The 19,824-nt window shown below is 35.6% G+C and overlaps 1 protein-coding gene across 1 annotated transcript in view; it reads left to right on the top strand.

The window, feature by feature from the left end:
- The window catches only part of DNER (delta/notch like EGF repeat containing), a 112,825-nt gene that overhangs the window by 35,479 nt on the left and 57,522 nt on the right, over nt 1-19,824 (top strand). The window contains exon 2 of the mRNA XM_005527050.3: nt 9,839-10,135. Coding sequence (XP_005527107.2) covers nt 9,839-10,135 — 297 coding nt within the window. The remainder of the gene's footprint in view (nt 1-9,838; nt 10,136-19,824) is intronic.

Genomic DNA, 19,824 nt, shown 5'->3' with positions numbered 1-19,824 from the left:
GACTAGCAAGACAAAACCCTGAGCAATTGTTACTGGATGGCATGGGGAAAATAATAATCCAATTTATTTTAATACAATTTTAGAAGGTCTTTTGGGCCTCAAGATAAATTTGCTTTTAAAAAATTACCCCAGGAAGGATGTTCTACTGACTGGGAAAAATTGGTATTTCAGATGAGGCTAAAAGAAGCACTGCTCCTCACCACTGAATATAAAGACCTATTTTGTGGATCTGCAGACTGGCTTATTCTCAAGGTTCAGGCATATGCTACTGCTTTCATACCTTAACAATTTATTGTGTATTAGCTGTGAAGTAACTGAGTTCACCTATGCTGTCATAAAATATGATATGCAATGTTGTAGTTGAAAGTGCTTTCACAGAGAGGGACAATGACAATGGCAGTGAGAGCCAACATGAGTGAGTGATGGTGTTTAAGCTAAGAGGAGCAGAGAAATTTTGGGTTTCTATCTCCATCCCAACATTGTTCAAATATTTACTCCAATTATTTTTTTTGAAAATGGTAAGTTCTTCAGGGATGAGGAAGTGGATGTTGATTTGAAACTCTTTGGACATCACTCTTTATGTGTGGGTAGGTGCTTTGTTGCAAGATAAAGATGCCTCCAGCCCTGTCTTAAAATTAAATATCACTTTTGACCAGATAAATGTTAGGCTCCTAATCCAGAAAGGAAGGCTTTGAATCCTTGTCTGCTGTAACAATAAGAGAGCTGAAACCAGCTTCTTCACAGTGACATCTCTTTTCAACTGCTCTCTGTAGATACCAGATCTGACATTCCTGCAGATGTCAGATGCAAAGTCTTGTTCAGGTGTCTTAAGTGTATTAATTAAGTGTATTTGGTAGTTGATTTAATATTAATTAACCAATAACCATATAAAAATGTAGCTGGGTCTTGGAATTCTAATCACAAGTCCAAAGGATTAAAATCAAGTATATATTACATAAAGGAGTTTTTAAAATAGAAATCATGGGGAGTAACATAACCCAATACAGAAAACCAGAAGTGTGTACTGAGAGAATACGTTCATGGATTTGCAATTTTTTTCATCTTTCTTTCAGTATTTCTTCAACTAGACAATATTTTAACTTTGGATTTGACAGGATGTTTAAGTATGAGAAATGAGCAAAAAATCAGCAGACCACATGGCTGTGATTTACTGTGCTGTCAGTAGTGCTAGATGCAGTGCAGGAATGCTGGTTGTTTGAAAGCGCTGGAAGACCCTTCTCATGCTCATCTCTTTGACTTGGTGCATAAGCATTTGTTGTTTTATTGATGGCCAAATCCCTCAGCTGCCAAAATGTCTCTTTTTGATGTGTTGTGGCTTGAAATGATAGCAACTGCTTCTTTTCAAATTCCCCAAATTTTAATTGTCTTTTTCAGACTTGATTTGGAATATGTGACATCAGTGAACTGCTGGTTATGTCAGATCTCCTATGGACAACCTTATGGATGTGTTTGTTGTCTTTTCCTATTTTCACAGCTACTTGTGGGCAAAAAGCTGAGAGTAGCCAGTTGTCACATCTGCTGAGTTTTTCAGGATTTCATGCACTATTGATGGTTCAGCTGCAGTTCTATGCACAGCTCACTGTGTTATTTAGTCCTTCTCTTGTTATAAGAACTGCATGTCTATTTTGCTGTATCTCACCTAGAAAAGTGAGAAGCCTCAGACTTGGAAATTGAAAAATGCCCTGAGAACTTGAACTAATGAAGTCTATTTTGTATGAATTTGTGTCTTGAGGTTGATTGATGTTGATGCTAAAGAAAATGAGAATGATGTTGCTATTCTGTTGCTGATTTTTGGAAGGGTGCTGTGTCTTGTAGATAATTGTGAGCTTACACTGTGCACTTTTTGTCAATTTAGAGCACCTATATAGGCTTGATCTTTGACCTGGGTGCTTGTTCATGTAAAGAAGGTAAAATTTTTAATTGATTTTTAGATTTCTAGAAAAAGCTCAAATCTGTTTTGTTCAATATTTTTAAGGTTGAACAAACATGTAAAAACTCAACATTCCTGTACAGAGATTATAGCACACCACTGTTTTTCAAACAGCTCAAATTTTAGGAATTAAAGATCATCATAATTTGAGTAGGATAAGTAATTTCCTTAAGCAATTTTGAAAATTCAGGTAGCAGATCATTTGGGGTTTTTTTTTTTCATAAAGATAGGTGGACTGTATTTCTGCCTGTGCTAGTCCTGATCTCATTATTATTCATGTCAGAACTTAAGGATTTTTAAATTATATTAGTAACCTTAAATTAGCCTGTGACCCATATGGTTAATCTCATCTTTTATTTATTGCAATTAATAAATCTTCTGTTCAAAATGTTTTTAAAAAATCTTTTGCATGTAAGATGGAAACTTGCTTGTGTGGTTTTTTTATAGAATTCTACTCATAATTTTTTTAGGTCAATTAATGTATTCTAGAATAATATTATATGGGAGCATAATTACTTAACTTCAGCTTTGCACTAGTTCAGTGTAGAAATAAAAAATGTTATGAATTCTCATATAATTACATATTTTAATGTCCTATCATAAAAATATTTTGTGCACCCTACTGTTGCTCAAGAAAAATTTCTTCTAAAAAGGGAAAACAATATTAAGAATAAAGGTACTATCGATAATTCTTTCACTGTGTGATATTTTAATAATGAAGTAATAGCATAAGATCTAAACAAACAAGTATATTTTGCCACTGTGACATGTGTGATGCTTTGCCTTCACAATTACCCCTAGTTTTGCCACCAGTAATGAGAGAACCACTGGGGTCTCAACTAACAATTAGAGCAGGGTGCCAGCCCTCACTGAACGTAAAATGAGATGATTCTGTGGTAAAAAAACACCAATGCTGATCTTCAGAGATCTGTTGGTACTTCTTAGATCCTTTGTCTTAAGTAGTTGACCCATCTTTGAGATAGACATTCTGACTTCATTCTGGCTTTTTGAAAAGTGTCTTTGCTGAGTAAGGGTGTTGCTGAAAAATGCAGTAAACTTCTTAGCTTGTCCACTTGGAATGTGACATTAAATCTGCTGTGTTTATAAAAATATCGAACAATTTAAGTGTCCTTTTACAACAGGAGAATGGAAAATACATATTTTAAAAAAGGATTGAAAATAATCTGATGAGAAAAGCGGACAAAAAAAGTAAGGTGCTTCTCAATAATTGTTTATGTACATGCTGACATCTGGCAGTTCTCAGTGGTTAGTGTGAAGCAGATATTTTCCTTTCACTGAGGGAGAGGGAAAGTGATCTCAATTTACTTTGCAGTTATTTCAGGATACCTTGAGGTAAGAATGTGTCTGAGGATAGGCAGAGCAAAGCAGTTGGTGTCTGGTAACTTATTACACAAGGGTAAATCAGCCATTTGCTGAGCTCTGTTTTTAAAATCTATCATGCTGTTCAAATTCTGCCTTGTTATGTTTGCTGGTTTTTCAAATAGATTTGGGCAGCCATGCTTTGGTTCGCAGTTAAACAGACAATTTCTTTAGGCATTTTTTTTCTGCTTCACTGAAGTAAAAAAAAATGTTTTATATCCATTTATTACATTCACTGACAGTTTCATTACTCAGAATATTCAAAACTCATGGAATGAGAATTGCAGCTTGGAAGAAATCCAAAGTTCTCATTGTTAATGGTGTTTCAAAGAATCATATTCTGAATTATCTGATAAAGGTTACACTTTATTAGATTTATTGATAGCTTTCTCATGGGTTGGGTATAGAGTTGAATTGCTAAATGAAAAGAGTAAATGTTTACTTCTAGGAAGAAGTTGCTTATATTCTAATTTCCTATGATACAGTTCTTGGCCTTGGCCTTCTAAATCTTGGTTAATCCCAGTTTTGTCTCATATCTTGTAGTTAGTTCCTAATGATTGAAGCTGACAGCTGCCGAATTCTTGTTTTATGTAATAATGAAATGTTCTGTCCTGCTTACACTTTTTTGAGGGATGGAAAAGAAAGCCCTGATCGCTCTGGGTTGCAGGACCTCTGTGTAAAGCACTTTTTCTTAGTTGTGTCCATTCTATTAAATCCCTGATACTTGGGTCTCAGACTGGTGTAGTTCATTGCCCATGGCACGTCCTTCCTTCTGACAGATTGTGACTGGCTCTGGTCCCTGTCAGGCAGTGTGTCACTGTGTCCTGGTTTGTGTGGGAGAAGAATCACTTATGGAGAGCATCCTTAAATTCACACACAAAGGACGTGGCAGGCAGCTTTTGGGGAGCAGCCACTTGAGGTGGTGGTACCTGTGTGATCATGGTGTTGATTGTGTTCTATTTTTACATCCCCATGTGACTAAAAGCTCTCATTTCATCCTGACTCTCCTAATCAGAGTGTTTCAGCCACTTTTATTTCTGTTGTGTTTGGTCACAGCTGGAAAATGAATGAATTCTTCAGTGCATCTGTTTTGAAGCAAATCTTGTTTTGAAGAACAATAGTCTCTAAAGATGCAATACTAAGATGGTTTTCCTGTCTATTAGGGGTTAGTTAGAAGAGTTAATATAACTTAGGATTTTTTCTTAACTTTAAAGTTTGCTGAATAATTCTGTAAACACTACTGTTCATTGGAGCAAAGAAGTGTTCAGAAGAAACCAGAATGGCCACAGAAAAAAGCAAAAAAGAAAGACTAAGGAGCAAATCTGAACAGCTGCAAGTCACAGATTTAGCCTTGCTCTACAGGGATGTATTTCTCCATTGTATTTATTTTTAATTCAGTGCTGCTTGAGAGTTCCTATTGCCTCTGTCTCTGTGGTTCCCATCCTGAAAAAAATTGCTTTCTAACCAGCCAACATGGGTAGTGTGAGAAAGGAAGTGTAATCTTCCATTTTACAGTTGGAAAGAGGCAGAGATGGGTGTCTGACTCTGTGTTCTCAGCTCACACAGGATGTATCCGGGAGAGCCAGAAATTGAACCCAGATATGTTCCTTGAGTTCTACTGAGTCACAGAAGAAAACACATTTATTTGATATACTCATCTCAGTGCTTTTCCTGTGGATACTATTTGGAACACCTGTTTTTTTTTTTAAATTTAAATTTGTCTTTTTTCTTGCTCTTCATTTCTTAGCACTAATATTTAATGTGAGATGTAATGGAATTTACAGCTTCACTGTGTCAGGAATTGAATTAAAATAAATTTTAATAATAGTTTTGGATATAATTGAACAATTTTTTTCAAAGAGATTCCATTTTTAGATAATCTTTATTGTCATTGCTAAGCAAAAGATTTAAATGTGTTTCCATCTCTTTTTCATAAATTGATGCATATGCAAAAATAGATGATATTTCAGATGTGCTTCAAAGGAAAAATATTTTCCCCCTCACTTTATTAAAAGCAGATAATGGCTTAGACTGTAGGTTTTAATTAATTTCTTTCTGAAGTATTCAGAAGTTGATCATTTTAATGTACCGTGCAAATCTTGAAATTGGCGTGTCTGATCCTGGTGATATGTGGTGGATCTTCCCATGATCTCATCTGGGAGAGAAGTTGTTAGCTTATGTATTGGGGAATTCAGCAATGTAGGTGCAAAACTGATTTAAATTTCTCCTAAGATTTCTTTTTACCAGAACACATGAAGAAACTACCTAAGTCCCAGCCACTTGAATGACTCTACATATTTGAGAACCACGACAATATACCTTGTAACTGGAAAAATTATCTCGGGGAGCCATGGAAAGTTGAAAACTTTGGACTATGTTAGTTTTTAATATCTGGAGGCTGTTCCAGATATTAGTAGATGTAGTGAGTGCTCCTGGACACATATGCAAAGTACCAGCCTTTGACATCATTGTGGCAGCTTGGCTTTGTTAACAGGTTAACATTCACTATGTAAAATGAATTTAAACAATCTGCTGAATTCTTATTATGAGGACTAGATTTATGGGAGGGTTTTTTTCCATATTTTACTGAAGTTGCAAGCTGGTGTAATATTGTCTGTGGCTGTAGACAACAGCAGTAAAAACTGACCCAAAAGTTAGTTTTGTACTAACACATTTAAGAGGAGCATTGCAGGTGGAAGACAGGTTTGGCACAGTGTTTAGGAGCTCATCTGTAGCCTTGGCTTTAGACTTACTGTTCTATTTTTTGAAACTCTCTGGAGAATCTACCTGGACTGTCTCCAGGTGGAACAAGTAGAACCACTTTGAAGAGAAGGTGAATGAGCATCAACTGACAAATTGGTGTCATCACAAGTAGTACTGGCAGAAAGATCTTGCAGATTTACATCCTTCAGTGTTTTATATTGAACTTAGGAAACAATTGGACTGTCTGGCAAACAATCCATGTTTGTGAGTGTGATTCTTAAACAAGCCCAGTTTATATTATACCATATTCAGTCTGCCTTTGGAAAATTAACTATGATATGAAGGGCACCTTGGTATGAATCCGTCTTAGGATTCTATTGGAAAAATGTTTCAGGTATTACAATTGTCCAAGCACATGGAATAGTAATTGCATGCAAATACATTTTATGCTTTTTAGCTTGGCTCTGTCAGCTATAACGGCTGGCTGTGCCTATTTTGTAAAGAGATGTATTATAAAAACAGACAGACTATTAAATGGAAAAACGGCAATGAAAACAAGAGGCCTGAATACAGAATATACTTTCTTAATAGTGACTAGGGAAATTCTGTACCTAAAACAACCCTGTTTTTATTAGTAGGGATAACACTGATTTAGTATTTATTCACAGTATGGATTTGTGTTACCTGCTGCCTTTTTTCTCTGTGCAGCAGTCTCTTAATGTGCTGTAACCTGCACAACAAGGAGCTTGTAATTGTGTATTTGCAGTATACTTACTTTCAGCTCTTGGCTATGAGATCAAGGTGTTTTTGTTTTGTTCCATTTTTGTTTTGTTCCATTTGGGGTTTTTTTTATTGTGAGCTTCAACAGTTTGTTGAAGGTTAAGCCTTGAAATTTTGCTAGCTTTAATTCTGATGTAGCTATGCTGTGTCAAAATGTTTCTCAGATCACTTGGCTAACTATTGCTGCCACCTTGGTGAGGACCAGAGAAACCACAGAAGCATCACAACCAACACAAATTAATCACTTTTATTTGCTTATCTCTTTTTATCTGATAATTAAAATGGACTCTTCAGTTCAGCAGAAAACCTACACACAAAGGACATTGATTTGTTTTGATAGTTTTATTGAAAGACAAATGAGCTTTTGAATTACTAGTAACTAAGGAATGAGAATGATGATAAAATCCTGTGAAGTGCTTCATAAAACTAAGTTTGGAGGAAGTCTATGGCTGAAGTTCAAAGTCTATTAATATTTTTTTATTTTTCATCTAATCTAAACCATTTTAATTATTGTCACTTCCACTATGTCTGAAAGGGTAGGGGTGGTTCCTAAAGCACAAGTTCTTCAATGGCATGGGCAGTACTGAGCAGGACATAATAATTAACCACATCTCTTTCCAGTCAAACAAGCTCAACTCAGTTTGCATCAAATAGCATGGATCACACAGCATTTTTTATTGTTGTGTTTATGGAGTGAATGGATGCATTCAATAATGGGGGAGGTGTCCTTTGTGATTGAAAACATTATTTTTTCTTTCTTGTTACTAGGTTTGCAGATAATAACCTTAACATTTTAGGTGTGACAAGAACAATTGAATTACTAACAGAAAATAGGCTTATTTTGAATTTGGATTTATTGTGAAAGCATGAGTAAAGAGCTTATCTAACAACAGGAAATCTGCAGTTCTTTGAAACTCAGATCTAGTCCAAGAAACTAGAATATGATAAAAACTGTTGCAAACAATTTTTGAACTGGGCTTTGTTCAGATGTCAACACATTTTATCTTTAATACTCTTAAAGAAAAAGAAAATTTCTATGAATATCTCTGTCACTTGGCAGTGGAGCAAGCTTAAAATGTAACTGACAAACCATAGAACAAAACTGGTTCCTTCCTGAAAATTGTTCTTTTCTGTCACTTAAATATCATTTTGTTGAGAAGAGATTTAGAAATTGTTTGAGAACTTAGGTATTCTTTTGATTTGCAGGAGAAAGAGACTTTAAGGAGATAAGCCCTTCTGAACACGTAAATCCATACTTCCTGTATATGTCAAGTATATATAAACTTGCCATATAGTTGAGGGTTAAAAATGAAAAAGAGTCAGAGCTTGACCCTGATGTCTAGTGTATCACCTTATATGTATGAGATGTGTCCTCAAGCAAACTAAATAACATTTTGAACTGTGACCAAACCACAAGATAAATTAATAGACTATATATTTTGGACTGTCCTCTATGGCCTCTAAGCCTTCTACATCAGTCAGGACAAAATCTAACATTCATCATTGACTGTCTCCAAAATTAACTTTCATAATAATATTTCCTCTCTTTTCTGTCCAAAACTGTTACAGAGTCTGGGGTATACAAAAATTTGAGCTAAAGAAAGAATTCCAGCTGAGGTTAATAATAGTATTGTTTTATATAAGGAGGGTTTATATTAGGATTTAGTGTCCCTGACACCAGACTTTTAGATTAATGGGAAAGTAAAATTCCTAGTGTAAACCCAATACTTGTTTTTTACATTGATGATATTTAAGGTTTACGTAATTCTTGAGGTAATTATAACAAATATTTAATACTAAATAATTGTGTTGCTTTACTGAGAAATATTATATGAAGCGTTGCTTATGCAGGGAAGAGCAGGAATATTGTACAGAAAAGAATGGAGTAACCTTTAGGACTGGAGCACTGGGTGAAATTTGCATTTAAAGATGAGGAAATGTCTGATTCCAGTGATGTGTTTTCCCTTTGATGTGAAGACAAGTGAAGGGAGCTGCCTGATGGTCTTGGTTGATGACAGTGAGCCAGCAGTGTGATTTAGCTCTCATTAAGGCAAGCATGTCTTCAGTATTCCAGGACAAGCAAAAGTATTGATGCTTTTGCAAAAGGCAGTGCTAAACTTTGGAGTCCCAGGTGGAAAAATGAACATGTGTCTGGAGGGATGGGCTTGTCCTCCCCAAAGAACTGGGGCAAGTACAGTTAATTTTTCCAAGAGATGAAACTTGAGGAGTTTGTAGATGTATACTATAAATGCATTATGGATGTAAAATTCAACATAGAAAAGGGAAGACATTTAATCTGAAAGTCAGTGGTAACATAAGAAACTACAAAATAGCTGTAGGTAAATTCAAGATAGAAATTAAAGGAATTTTTCCTACATCACTGATCTTAGTCTTGTCCTATGCTATTACAAATGCTGGTTTAAAAACAGGCACAGTTTTGCCTCTGCTTTCTATCTCCTGTTAGAAAGCTTTCAGCACCCAAATGAGTCGGACTTTGGAACTGCTGTCCACAAAATGAAGTGTAGGTAAAGGGCCCAGCTCTTTTACAAAGGAAGCTGTGTCCACAAATAGGATTGTGTGATGTAGTTAGCTCTGACCACACTGAACTGCTTCATAACCTGCTGATCTGTACAAGTGCTGTGCCCTTTCCTATTTTTGTTGCTCCCTTAAATTCCAATATGTCTGTTGTTCTCCCTGACTAGGTTACTCTTTTAAGTCTGTTTTTGAAAATTCCTGATAATGAATGATGGCCACATTCCTTTTTTGTGTTTATCTCTTTGCTTGAATGTGGCAACAGAGAATTAGCATAAATGGTCTGAGGAAAGTAGTTAATATAGATTAATTTGTATTCTTCTTTAATCCTTTGAATTTATCTCCTTGAAGATACATCAAAGATGAGTTTGGTTCATAAATATGTTCAGAAGATGAATACAGTAGGGGGAAAGAATCCTGTTTTATGGTATTTTTAAAACTCAGAAATAAATCCTTTATCAGTAATTGACCTATATGATATGTTTTTTCCAGTTTGTTTCAGATCCTTGTGCCAGCAACCCCTGTCACCATGGTAACTGCAGCACCAGCGGGGATGGCTACCTCTGTCTCTGCAGTGAAGGCTTTGAGGGAACAAACTGTGAACGCTCACTGCACAGCCTTGCAACCTCTGAACGGACAGAGGCCACCTCACCCCGGCACAGCAGCCTGGCCTCGTCCACCCTGGAGCCTGACATTGCTCTGCCCCGCTCAAGAGCCACTGTGACGTTGCCTACGTGGCAGCCAAAGGCAGGACAGAGAGTTGTGGACCTCAAATGGGATGAAATAGAGGTGAGAGTATTCTGTCAAAGTGAAAGTTCACAGACAAAAAGACTTTAAAATGTTATTTTTGTGTTGGCATTTGTGCATGGTTTCATGAAGTCCTCATGAGATGACTGAAGATATGATCTCTGCCCTGAGTTAATACGCTGGTAAAATTAAAACAAAAACCCATTTGATCTATGTTATGTGTTAATGGACTCAACAATGGACTTAAGTTGGCTAATGTGTTGTATTAGATACTTCTTTGAAATGGGATAATATTGTTTCTTCAGTCAGTTGTGTGACACCATATCTCCAAACATCAAATAAATTTAGAAAATTCTAAAAGTTAAAGCAATACCTTTAATATATTTTGGTATTTGCTGTTATAATCACCTTTTGCTACATGTTCCTGCATTATTAAGAAAACATAGTTACTTGAGGATTAAAAGTGGTAATTAATACATTGCACAGGGCACAACTCTAGGGATGCAATGACAAGCGTGGAAACTTTTAAATGTTTAAATTTTAAACATTTGTTGTAACTCTTACAAACAAATCTCTGTCAGAACTTAACAATGTCTGGTAAAACTACAGTTGGAAAGCACAGAACATATGATCCCTATGAAATGTGACCTTTGCTTTACACTATGTTTTACTCTGCCCTATTTGATACGCTTAAATATTTTGCATTGACTCAAGTATCTGCAAAAGTTAAAAAAAAAACCTATCAAACTTAACCAAGTTCTTTTTGAAATAATGATCAGTTTAATATCAAGTGCTAGGAATGATGAAACTTGTTGCCGAAAAAATATTTTAATTTCTGTCGGCAAAGAATTAGAATATTTGTGACATCTTTTTCTTATGGAGGAGGCCTTGTAATATAATTTTATTTCAGTTTATTCATGAATAAATATGTAAAATGCCAGTTGTATCTTTTTTTGAAATGTTTTGAATAAGAATTTGATTCTCTTGAGGTGTTTTAACATACTACATAATGAGAAAGTGAGCAGGCAGGAGTTTAATCCTGGAATAAGTCTATTTTTCATCACTCTTTGCTAGCCCAAATGAGTTTGTTGATGTTTCCACTGTAAAATTTACTTAATCAATTTTCTTCTTAATCAATTTTTTTCAATTACATGTTTGGTGTATTACAACACTCTGATTTTAGCTGAGGTGTAAGTATTTACAGGGCTTTATTCCATTTCAGTGGGAGTGCTGGTGGGCAATGTCTGGAGCATAAAGCTTTATTTCCTGGAATTCCATCTCCCATATCTCTTATTTTACAATAGAACATATGTCAGGCACCAAGGATGGAGTTTGGAGAGACCACTGAAGCAGAAACAAACTATGTTCTGCTCTTATTACTTAGTTTAAATGCAGTCTCATCTCTGCATGGGTGGTCCATATGTCCTGATCAATTAAGGGCATGCTCTTCCCTGTACCAGATTTTCCTGGTGTGTCTTCCTCAATCTGTGGTCTGGTGCTGTATAAGGTACATTTCTGCCTGGTTTGCATTTTAGGTAGATGCAGTAAGAATTTGAGTCAAACAGATCATTCACAAGTGGGTATTTCAAGAGCTGAAATTCACCCTTCTGTATGTCTTCTGTTACTTGAGAAATACAGATAGGTTATCAATTGCTATCAATTGCTATTGCATGACTAACACTAGCATGGGAAATTCTTGCTATCCTACTACAAAATTGCTTGTGTTGATATGTTTTTAATATACTGTGATGGATCTTGCATTTTTGACAAGTTCTCCAGTGCAGCATAATGACCTTCTACCTTGTTCTTTGGCAGTCACAGTGAGAGAGATAATTATCTGAAACAAGGACATTTCAGTTGCTGATTCAAGACATTGTATCTGATCTATATTAACTAAGGAGAGTTGATTTGCCTGAAGGTCTGTGCTCCAAAGCCTCTTTGGTGGAGGTTTCAAAAGTAAAACATGTTAATAACAAAAAAACAGTACCTTTCCTTGTAGTTGTAAAAATTTTGCAAAACTTGATTCTTCTTTGCTCTTTTAAAAGGAAGAGAATAAAGTAGCTGTAGGTTTTGTATTGCAAAAATGCACTGTTTTGATCTTTGTTGCAATTCAGAGGACAACAAATACCAATATGTTGTTGATTGTTTTTTATAAATCTTACAAGACAGTCCGTTTTACAAATTAGTCTATACTCATACTGGAAGTGAATTTATATCAGATCCTTTTGTCTCAGAAAGAAATTTTGCCAGACTCTTTCCAAATGAAAGCTCTCACTATCTTGCAAGCATGAAGTTTCCATGAAAGCTTTTCTGGGAGGTTTTAGGAGCTCAAAGAACGAACACCTGAAAGAAGTAAGCTGTCTGGGAGAGGCGTGATGTGTGCTTACAGTTGGACAGGTTTTCTGTATTCCTTGGATACCAGGGATACATTTAGCACTGCTTGCTGGAATGAACTGTATCAGTAGTGTCTGTACCACTTGGTAACATACAGTATACTAGGTAACATACATGTCTTTGGATCCAGTTTCATTTCTTAGAGTGGTCTTCATATAAGAAATTAATATTTTCTTGATGTGCAGATTAAGGACTAAAACCACAGGTCATAAGCAAGAATATTTTCTCTCAGTTGATTTTCTCTAGTATAATACAAGTTTATCTTTGTGCTCATCCATTGAAAAATAATTATTTTTCCCACTTGAGGCAACCAGTTCCCTTTGTAAGAGAGATTCAACTAACAATCCACATTTCCCCAGTTCAATCATCTTTTGTGTTGCAGTGTATAAGAGATATTAGCCAGTAATGGAGGGAAAAAGAAACCATCTCATTAATCCTACTCAATTAATGGATTTAACAAAGGTTTCAAAAAGTGTACAAAATCAACCATAAGAACAGCAGTACCATACTCTTATATACAGCTTTTCATAATAGACCTGAAATTCTTTTCAAAGGAAATCAGCTGTATTATTCCCATTTTACAGACTGAAATGCTGAAGCACAGAGCAGTAAAGTGATTTGCCAGGTGCACAGCCAGAAATTAGAATGCTGAGCGTGTGAGTCCTAGTCTAACCTTCTATTTATACTACAATTTTGTGCTCAGATTCAAGGGTTTGGAACTAATGATTAGATGATACAATAAACTTCTAATTCCCCTTGCAGTGGGGACAGCATTTGTTTCATGTGTGTCCTTAGTCAGTAAATCGCAAGCCTTTAAAAGGAGTGGGGCTGAATCAGGTGTAAAATCCTGAAAGAGTTCCTGCTCTGCAGTGGTGGCAGAATGGAATTATTCCCTAAGAATAATTCTTGAAACAGGAACCTTTAACTCTTGACTACTTTGTGTGTTGCTAAATGTTTGTGCATTTTTTGTGTCAAAGTATGGTATGGGTGCAGAAGGAGGAACAGAACAGTCTGAACAAAAGCAGAGGAGAGATCCATTTGAGATTGCTAAATACAGAATAGAAACTTGATCCTTAGAAATGGCATCTTAGGAAAATCTTTGACATGGAAATGGATGAAGGTTGGACTATATGTGCTTGCCCTTTTCTTACCCTATTTTCTTGGCATTCCCTCTTGTGATAGCTGTTAAAGTGCTGGGATGTGTGTAATTTTGGTTTGAATTAGGACAGCTCTTCTAACTGTATATAAGATTTGTTTAGGAAATCTCTATAATTTTTCTTTTACTCTGAGAAAAAGATATTTTACAGGAGAATGAAGGAAGCAGATTTTGGTAGAATAATATTAGCTTTCTTCTAGGATAAATCTGTAACTTCACTAATTCTCTCCTCTACAATATTAGTTTATGGAACTTTTTGTTTATATACAAACACCATCTTCATAGAGAATTTGATGTAAGCATCTCTGTATAGGTGCTACTCTTTATTATATTTATTTTCTAAATTAAACACTATCTCTAAAAGCTCAATATGCTTAAACAGAACTTATGTGAAGTTTATATAAACCTCAGTTTATTATGTTCCATTACTAAATCATGTTTAATAGATAGTCATAAGTACTAGGTTTCCTAAAATCAAAGCTCTTTAAGACAGAAATTCTAGTGAGTACAATTACACTGAGATATTGAAGGTCTTCTCTTCTGAAGCTATATTGGTGGGTGTGCTCAGGATTTTTGGTTATCCAGAGCTGTTTTTGAAATGTGTCTGGATTCATTTACCCACTCCTTCAGGAATGATCCTATTTTGAAATCCTAGAGAGTATGAGGGAAAAAGAGGGGAGCAAAAAAGAGAAAAGCCTGATGTGTTTACTGCCTTTCAGTGTTTTGGTGTAGAAATATCTATAGCTGACTTGATAGTCTTAGGTTGAAGTTTGTGTCCCAGTTTACCCTCCAGTAACCTGAGCTCACTCACTGCATGCAAAGATTTGACTATGTAGAATTTTTTCTCAATGAACTTGTTTGCATACTGTTTACCATTATTTTTAGAACAGTTCCATACACTCTGGAAAAATAAATGGCTATTAATTGTTCATGGAGGTAATCTTTATTGAATGACTGTGCTGTGATCTAAGTAGAGGACAGGCAGCTAAGCCTCACACAGCCACCTGCTCACTGCCCCATCCAGTGAGATGGGGGAGAGAGTTGGAAGGGTAAAAGTGGGAAACCTCATGGGGAGATGAACACAGTTTAATATTCTAAAAAAGGAGAAATAGAAAACAACAAAGGAGAAACCTGAACAAAACAAGTAATGCAAAAAGCCCAAATTACTCACTACTAAGTAACAGATTCCCAGACATTCTCTGAGCAACAGCAGCTCTGGCCAACTTCCAGCCCCCACTTCTAGTTTTACTGCTGAGCATGACCTCCTGTGGTGTGAGGATGTCCCTTTGGTGAGTTGGGATCAGCTGTCCCACTGTGTTCTCTCAGCACCCCTGGCCTTCTTGCCAGTAGGGCACTCTAAGAAAGAGAAAAGGCCTCGCTGCTGTGTGAACACTTCTGTGATAACTAAAATATCCCCTGTTATCAAGCCCGTGTTCATCACAAGTCCAAAACATAGCACCATGCAAGCTATTGTGAAGAAAATTAACCCCATACCAGCCAAAACCAGTACAGACTGCATGTCAGATTTTATGAAGCTGACAGTGAATTTGGTGGATGGCTTTAGATGAAAAGGCAGCTTACTGATAAAATAATCCAGGTGATCTATCTGTCATTGTGTAAGAGGGCCTCCTGTGCCTGCTGATGCATCTGTCTCTTGGTGTGATGTTGGCATTGATGTGACAGAAAAACAAAGTTTTAATAATGTTATCTGGAGGATTGCCGTGCACTGGAATGTGCTGGATCCTCTTGGTGCTGTGGATGCTGACTCTACAAAGTGACTCTTGCTCAGATGAGCAAAGAAACAGACTGCCAGCAACAGAATTTGCTGGGTGGATATGCAGCCTTCCTTACACCAGGTTTCAATGCTATGATAACTGGTAAGCCTTCTTCATCTGATACTGTTTTTGGATGCAGTCTGTCAGTCTCCTCCTGGTGTTCTTCAGAGAGGCACTACTCCTACTCTAAACACTTTTGCTTTACTCTCCCACTGGTGAGATATGTTAGAAGTAAACCTTGATTTTCTTTCTGTTCCTGTTTTCTTTCAAGCATTGTCCCATCTGAAAAGAAACAAGCGCAGTGATGTGGAGGTTAAGCTAAATGACACCAGATTTGTCAGAAGCAGTAGTTTTTCTGTGCTACAGGGCAAGGGTACTGAAACTGCTTTTTCTCTTTTTTTCCTTTTAGAATTTTGTTCTGAGTTCAATTTCTGTGCTAAAAATGATCCTGCTTTGTTGCTTGACATTTTGACAATAAGTAGATAGTATTAGATCCCTCTCTTATGATTCTATTCTGTGTCCTTTTATTTTCCTACTTCTCTTTTCACTTTTTATTTGCCGACAGCTGTCCAAAATCTATAGTTAGGATCTAACCTGTTTTATTTCTTTCCTATATTATTTTCCCCTTGCATAAGGAAGACTGCCAAACATGTTATATTTCTTAGAAAATAAGGGATACCTCTTGCCACATTTACAGGGTCAGAAGATAATAAATCCTGCTGGTCCTATTCTGATACAAAAGTAGTTATATGTTCAGAAAAGCCAGAATTGCACATTATGAAACTTGCTTTATTGAACTGAAATTTAATATGAAATCCCTTAGAAGAAAATCTGAAAGAACTAGCATTTACAAGACCATTCCTCATACTGCATTTGTCATGACAGTTTCTGTCCTAGTGAAGAACTGAAAGGTTTTCTTTCTTAATTACCATGCCAGTTTTCATGGGGTACCACCCCAGAAAACAGCCTTGCTTTTCTCAAAAAACTCATTTTCTCACTCTTTCCATAACATCTTTTCAAATATGTTTAAAAATTTTAGTAGTTGTTGGGTTTTTTTTTTTTGCTTTTAAGCACTTAAGATCTTTGCTGTAGGGTGAGTTTGTATCCATCTTTTTTATTTAGTTCAAGAATTATGTGCACATTCATATATTCTGTTTAATTCCACACTAATTTGCCCCACTTTGCTCTGGGTGCAAGACCATGAAAATTTGTCTGTTGCCCCACTAGGAGGTAAAAACAGGAGAACAGCTTTTTGAGATGAAAAAACAAGAGATTGACTGGAGAGAACGTTCTCAGACCAGGAGGAAAGTACCTGAGTCACAGGTATTTGTGTGTGCCTGAGTGTGCACACACATGCACACACACTTATTTGTGGTAAATCTGGGAGTATTTTCAAAACAAGCACTTTCACTCTGTGCTGGAGTGGGGTTTAGTGAAAGCTGTTGTGTCACTGAAGTTACAATGGCAATTAGCAGGAAAGACTTAATAAGCAACTGGCTCATGGGGTGAATTTTCACTGACAGCATCACCGTGTAGGTGAGGTTCAAGGTACCTCTGGATTTTTTCTAATAAACACCTTTGCTTCAAGCAGGTTCCTCAGGACTTTATTCAGCTGAGATTTAAATAACTCAAAGGATGGAAAGTCCACAAGATACCTAGACAACTTCCTCCGCTGTTTGGAACTATCTGTTGGTTTCAGAATTATTTATTAATACCTCGTTGATAGGGTAGTGTGGACTTTCTAAGGCACGTATGAATTTGGCTATTCTACTTACAGACCACTTTTAAATTTGAGGAAAATGTGGCATATTTTGCAGGAAGTAAAAGCCTTCTGCCATTCTGTGAATCTGGAGTTGATATACCAAAGAAATATTGTGTCCTGGCAGCAGAATGGCTGCATTTTGCACTGTCAGGATTAGTCTGCCTGTGTTAAGACCTTGTAGAATTACAAATGTCTGCTCAACTTTTCAAGAAATCTACTATGAAATTTCATGTACAATAGCTATCTTCAGAGAACTAATTTCAGCACTGAGAGGCTGCATAGATATAAAATCTGTATGCTCCTCTTCTTAGCCTTATTGAATTAAAGTCTAGTACACTTAGGAAAGTAATAAAGGCACTCACTCATGTAAGAATATTGCCTTGGGATTTATGTATGTATTTCAGCACTTGTTGAATTAAGTGTATATCTCATTATTCTGGTTTTGTAAGGCATGAGACTATCGTCTTACTCATGCTATTTAATTTCTTCAGAAAAGTTGCAATATGGAAGAACAGTCTGTTGCTCTCTTAGGTACCAGCCCTGATTTTCTTTGCAATCTTTTCTATACCACTGCCATGGCCTGGTAAGCAAGTCTGACAAAATCACTGCTGTCTTGTTAAGGCCCAGGCAGAGATTGTAGGAGTAAGAACTCTTAAGATTTCACTCTTGCTTTCTCAAATTATGCTGCTCTTTTACCTATGTAAAGTCTAAAAGCATTTCAAGCAGAAAAATAGGTTTTATATGTTATGTTATCTTTTAAGAAAAGTATAACATGATATAGATGCAAACTTACAGAACATTTATGTAAAGAGGAATTCTGTGTTTACTGTCAATAATTTGATATTTAATAATTTTAATTATCTAAATAAGATATTGAAAACCAGTCTTGGATGTATTCTCAGCTCCTAAACATACATACAGACTCTGGAGGGTACATGAAGGTTTTGTTTTCTTTGGTGGCTATTTTTAAATAGCTGCATCATTTGTGTAAATGTTTATAAGTCTGTTCCCCAAGAACCTTCTTAGTGTCCTGACATTTCTGTACTATTAAATGCTTCAGGAGAAGTGTTGTATGGCATTGTAGTTATGTTATGTTCTCTTTTTATTGTCTTTAAATGACATTAGATACCTACTCTATTTGTATTTTTAAATTTAACTTTAGACTAGGAATGATCTTTATTTTATCCTGAAAATCATTAAAGTATACTTCCCAATGACTACAGTTTTAAATATCTCCTACTAGTTCTAACAGCCTATTTTTTTTTTTGGAGAGTGAAAATTACAGTTTGTTTATATTTTCTGAGTGTCCTTTATTGTTGTAATATATTGGTTGTCTTCACCCTCATTCTTCAGTAGTTCAGTTTTTCAGAGTGCTCTGTTAAGACATGAAAGAGAGAGATTTAAAAATATTTATAAAATTTTCTTACAGCTGTGAAAAAACTGCAATTTTTTTCTTAATTCAAATGTCAAAGCTGTAAATTTTTTGTCTCCACAGTACTTGTCTGAAATAAGACACTGCTGAGACCATCTTTTTCCTTATGAAAGTTATTGCTTCTTTCTATGATTTTTGTCTGATCCAAGGATCAGGGTCATTAATATATAAAAAAATTCAAATTTCAGCTGTTATAAAATCCTGGGCTTAGCATCCTACTGGTTTAGATTATTATTTTACCAGATTCTTAGAGCAAGGACTCAGGGCCAATTACAAATGGAGTTCCTAGAGAAATACACTGAACATTACCGATTGCTTAATAGAAGAGTCAAAATCATGCATTTTGCTTTCACTCTTCTAATTATCATTGCAATATTTCCTATGTCTGCTTTTCCTGCTGAGTAATCCTAAATTCTGATGTGTTCGCAAAGCAAAGTATTTTTTTGTTTGAGTGTTTTTCCATTTTGTGAAGGTTAAATCTCAGGTATTGTTCTGCAGCCACTTTGTTCAGCTTTTTTATTTTTATTCTAGTTGCAAAGACTTCAGTACCTTTTACTTAAAAAACCTTTGATATTAAAAAGTAATGTAAATGAAATGCTTAAATTACAATTCCCCCCCTTTATGTTCCAAGGAAATAGATGCATAAAATTGTAAAACTATAGAAATACAATAAAAATGAGTGTATTTTAGATGTAGAATAAGACTGTATGAGAATAGAGATACTTATTTCTTTATCCCCTTTGTTCCAGTAGGCATGCTGAGTCTCAAAGAAAAAAAAGTTTAAATGTTGGCAAATATAAAAGGAAGAGTGTTAGCCAAACGAATTTTGGATGCATTGTACTTTGACTGTTAGGTCCACACTTCTGAGATTTAAAAATTGTAATGGATATATTATCAATTTTCAAAATTTATTTGAACAAATGCAATAAAATAGCATCTTACTTTATTTTCATGAACTATATGTATTCATATTATATATACCAGGGAATTCAGTTTGTATTGTAAATTGAGTAATCTTGACACTGGGAAATCATTCACTTGGAAAATGTGAATACTGAGTATTTGTCTTGCCTGAGTCAAAATAAGCTCTGAGTGTCCTAAAAATTATTACTTGCATCGTATTTTGGACTTCTGTTGTTCATGTATTTACATGTGTTTCATTATATTCATGTAATATTTAAAATGTGAATTTGAATTGTATTTAAATTTACA

The sequence above is a fragment of the Pseudopodoces humilis genome, chromosome 11 (assembly GCF_049639895.1).
Source record: "Pseudopodoces humilis isolate 2021_Gansu_Grassland_sample_001 chromosome 11, ASM4963989v1, whole genome shotgun sequence".
NCBI classification, from domain to species: domain Eukaryota; kingdom Metazoa; phylum Chordata; class Aves; order Passeriformes; family Paridae; genus Pseudopodoces; species Pseudopodoces humilis.
Note: the sequence above shows the minus strand (reverse complement) of the source record. Positions and strands in the feature narration are given on the sequence as shown.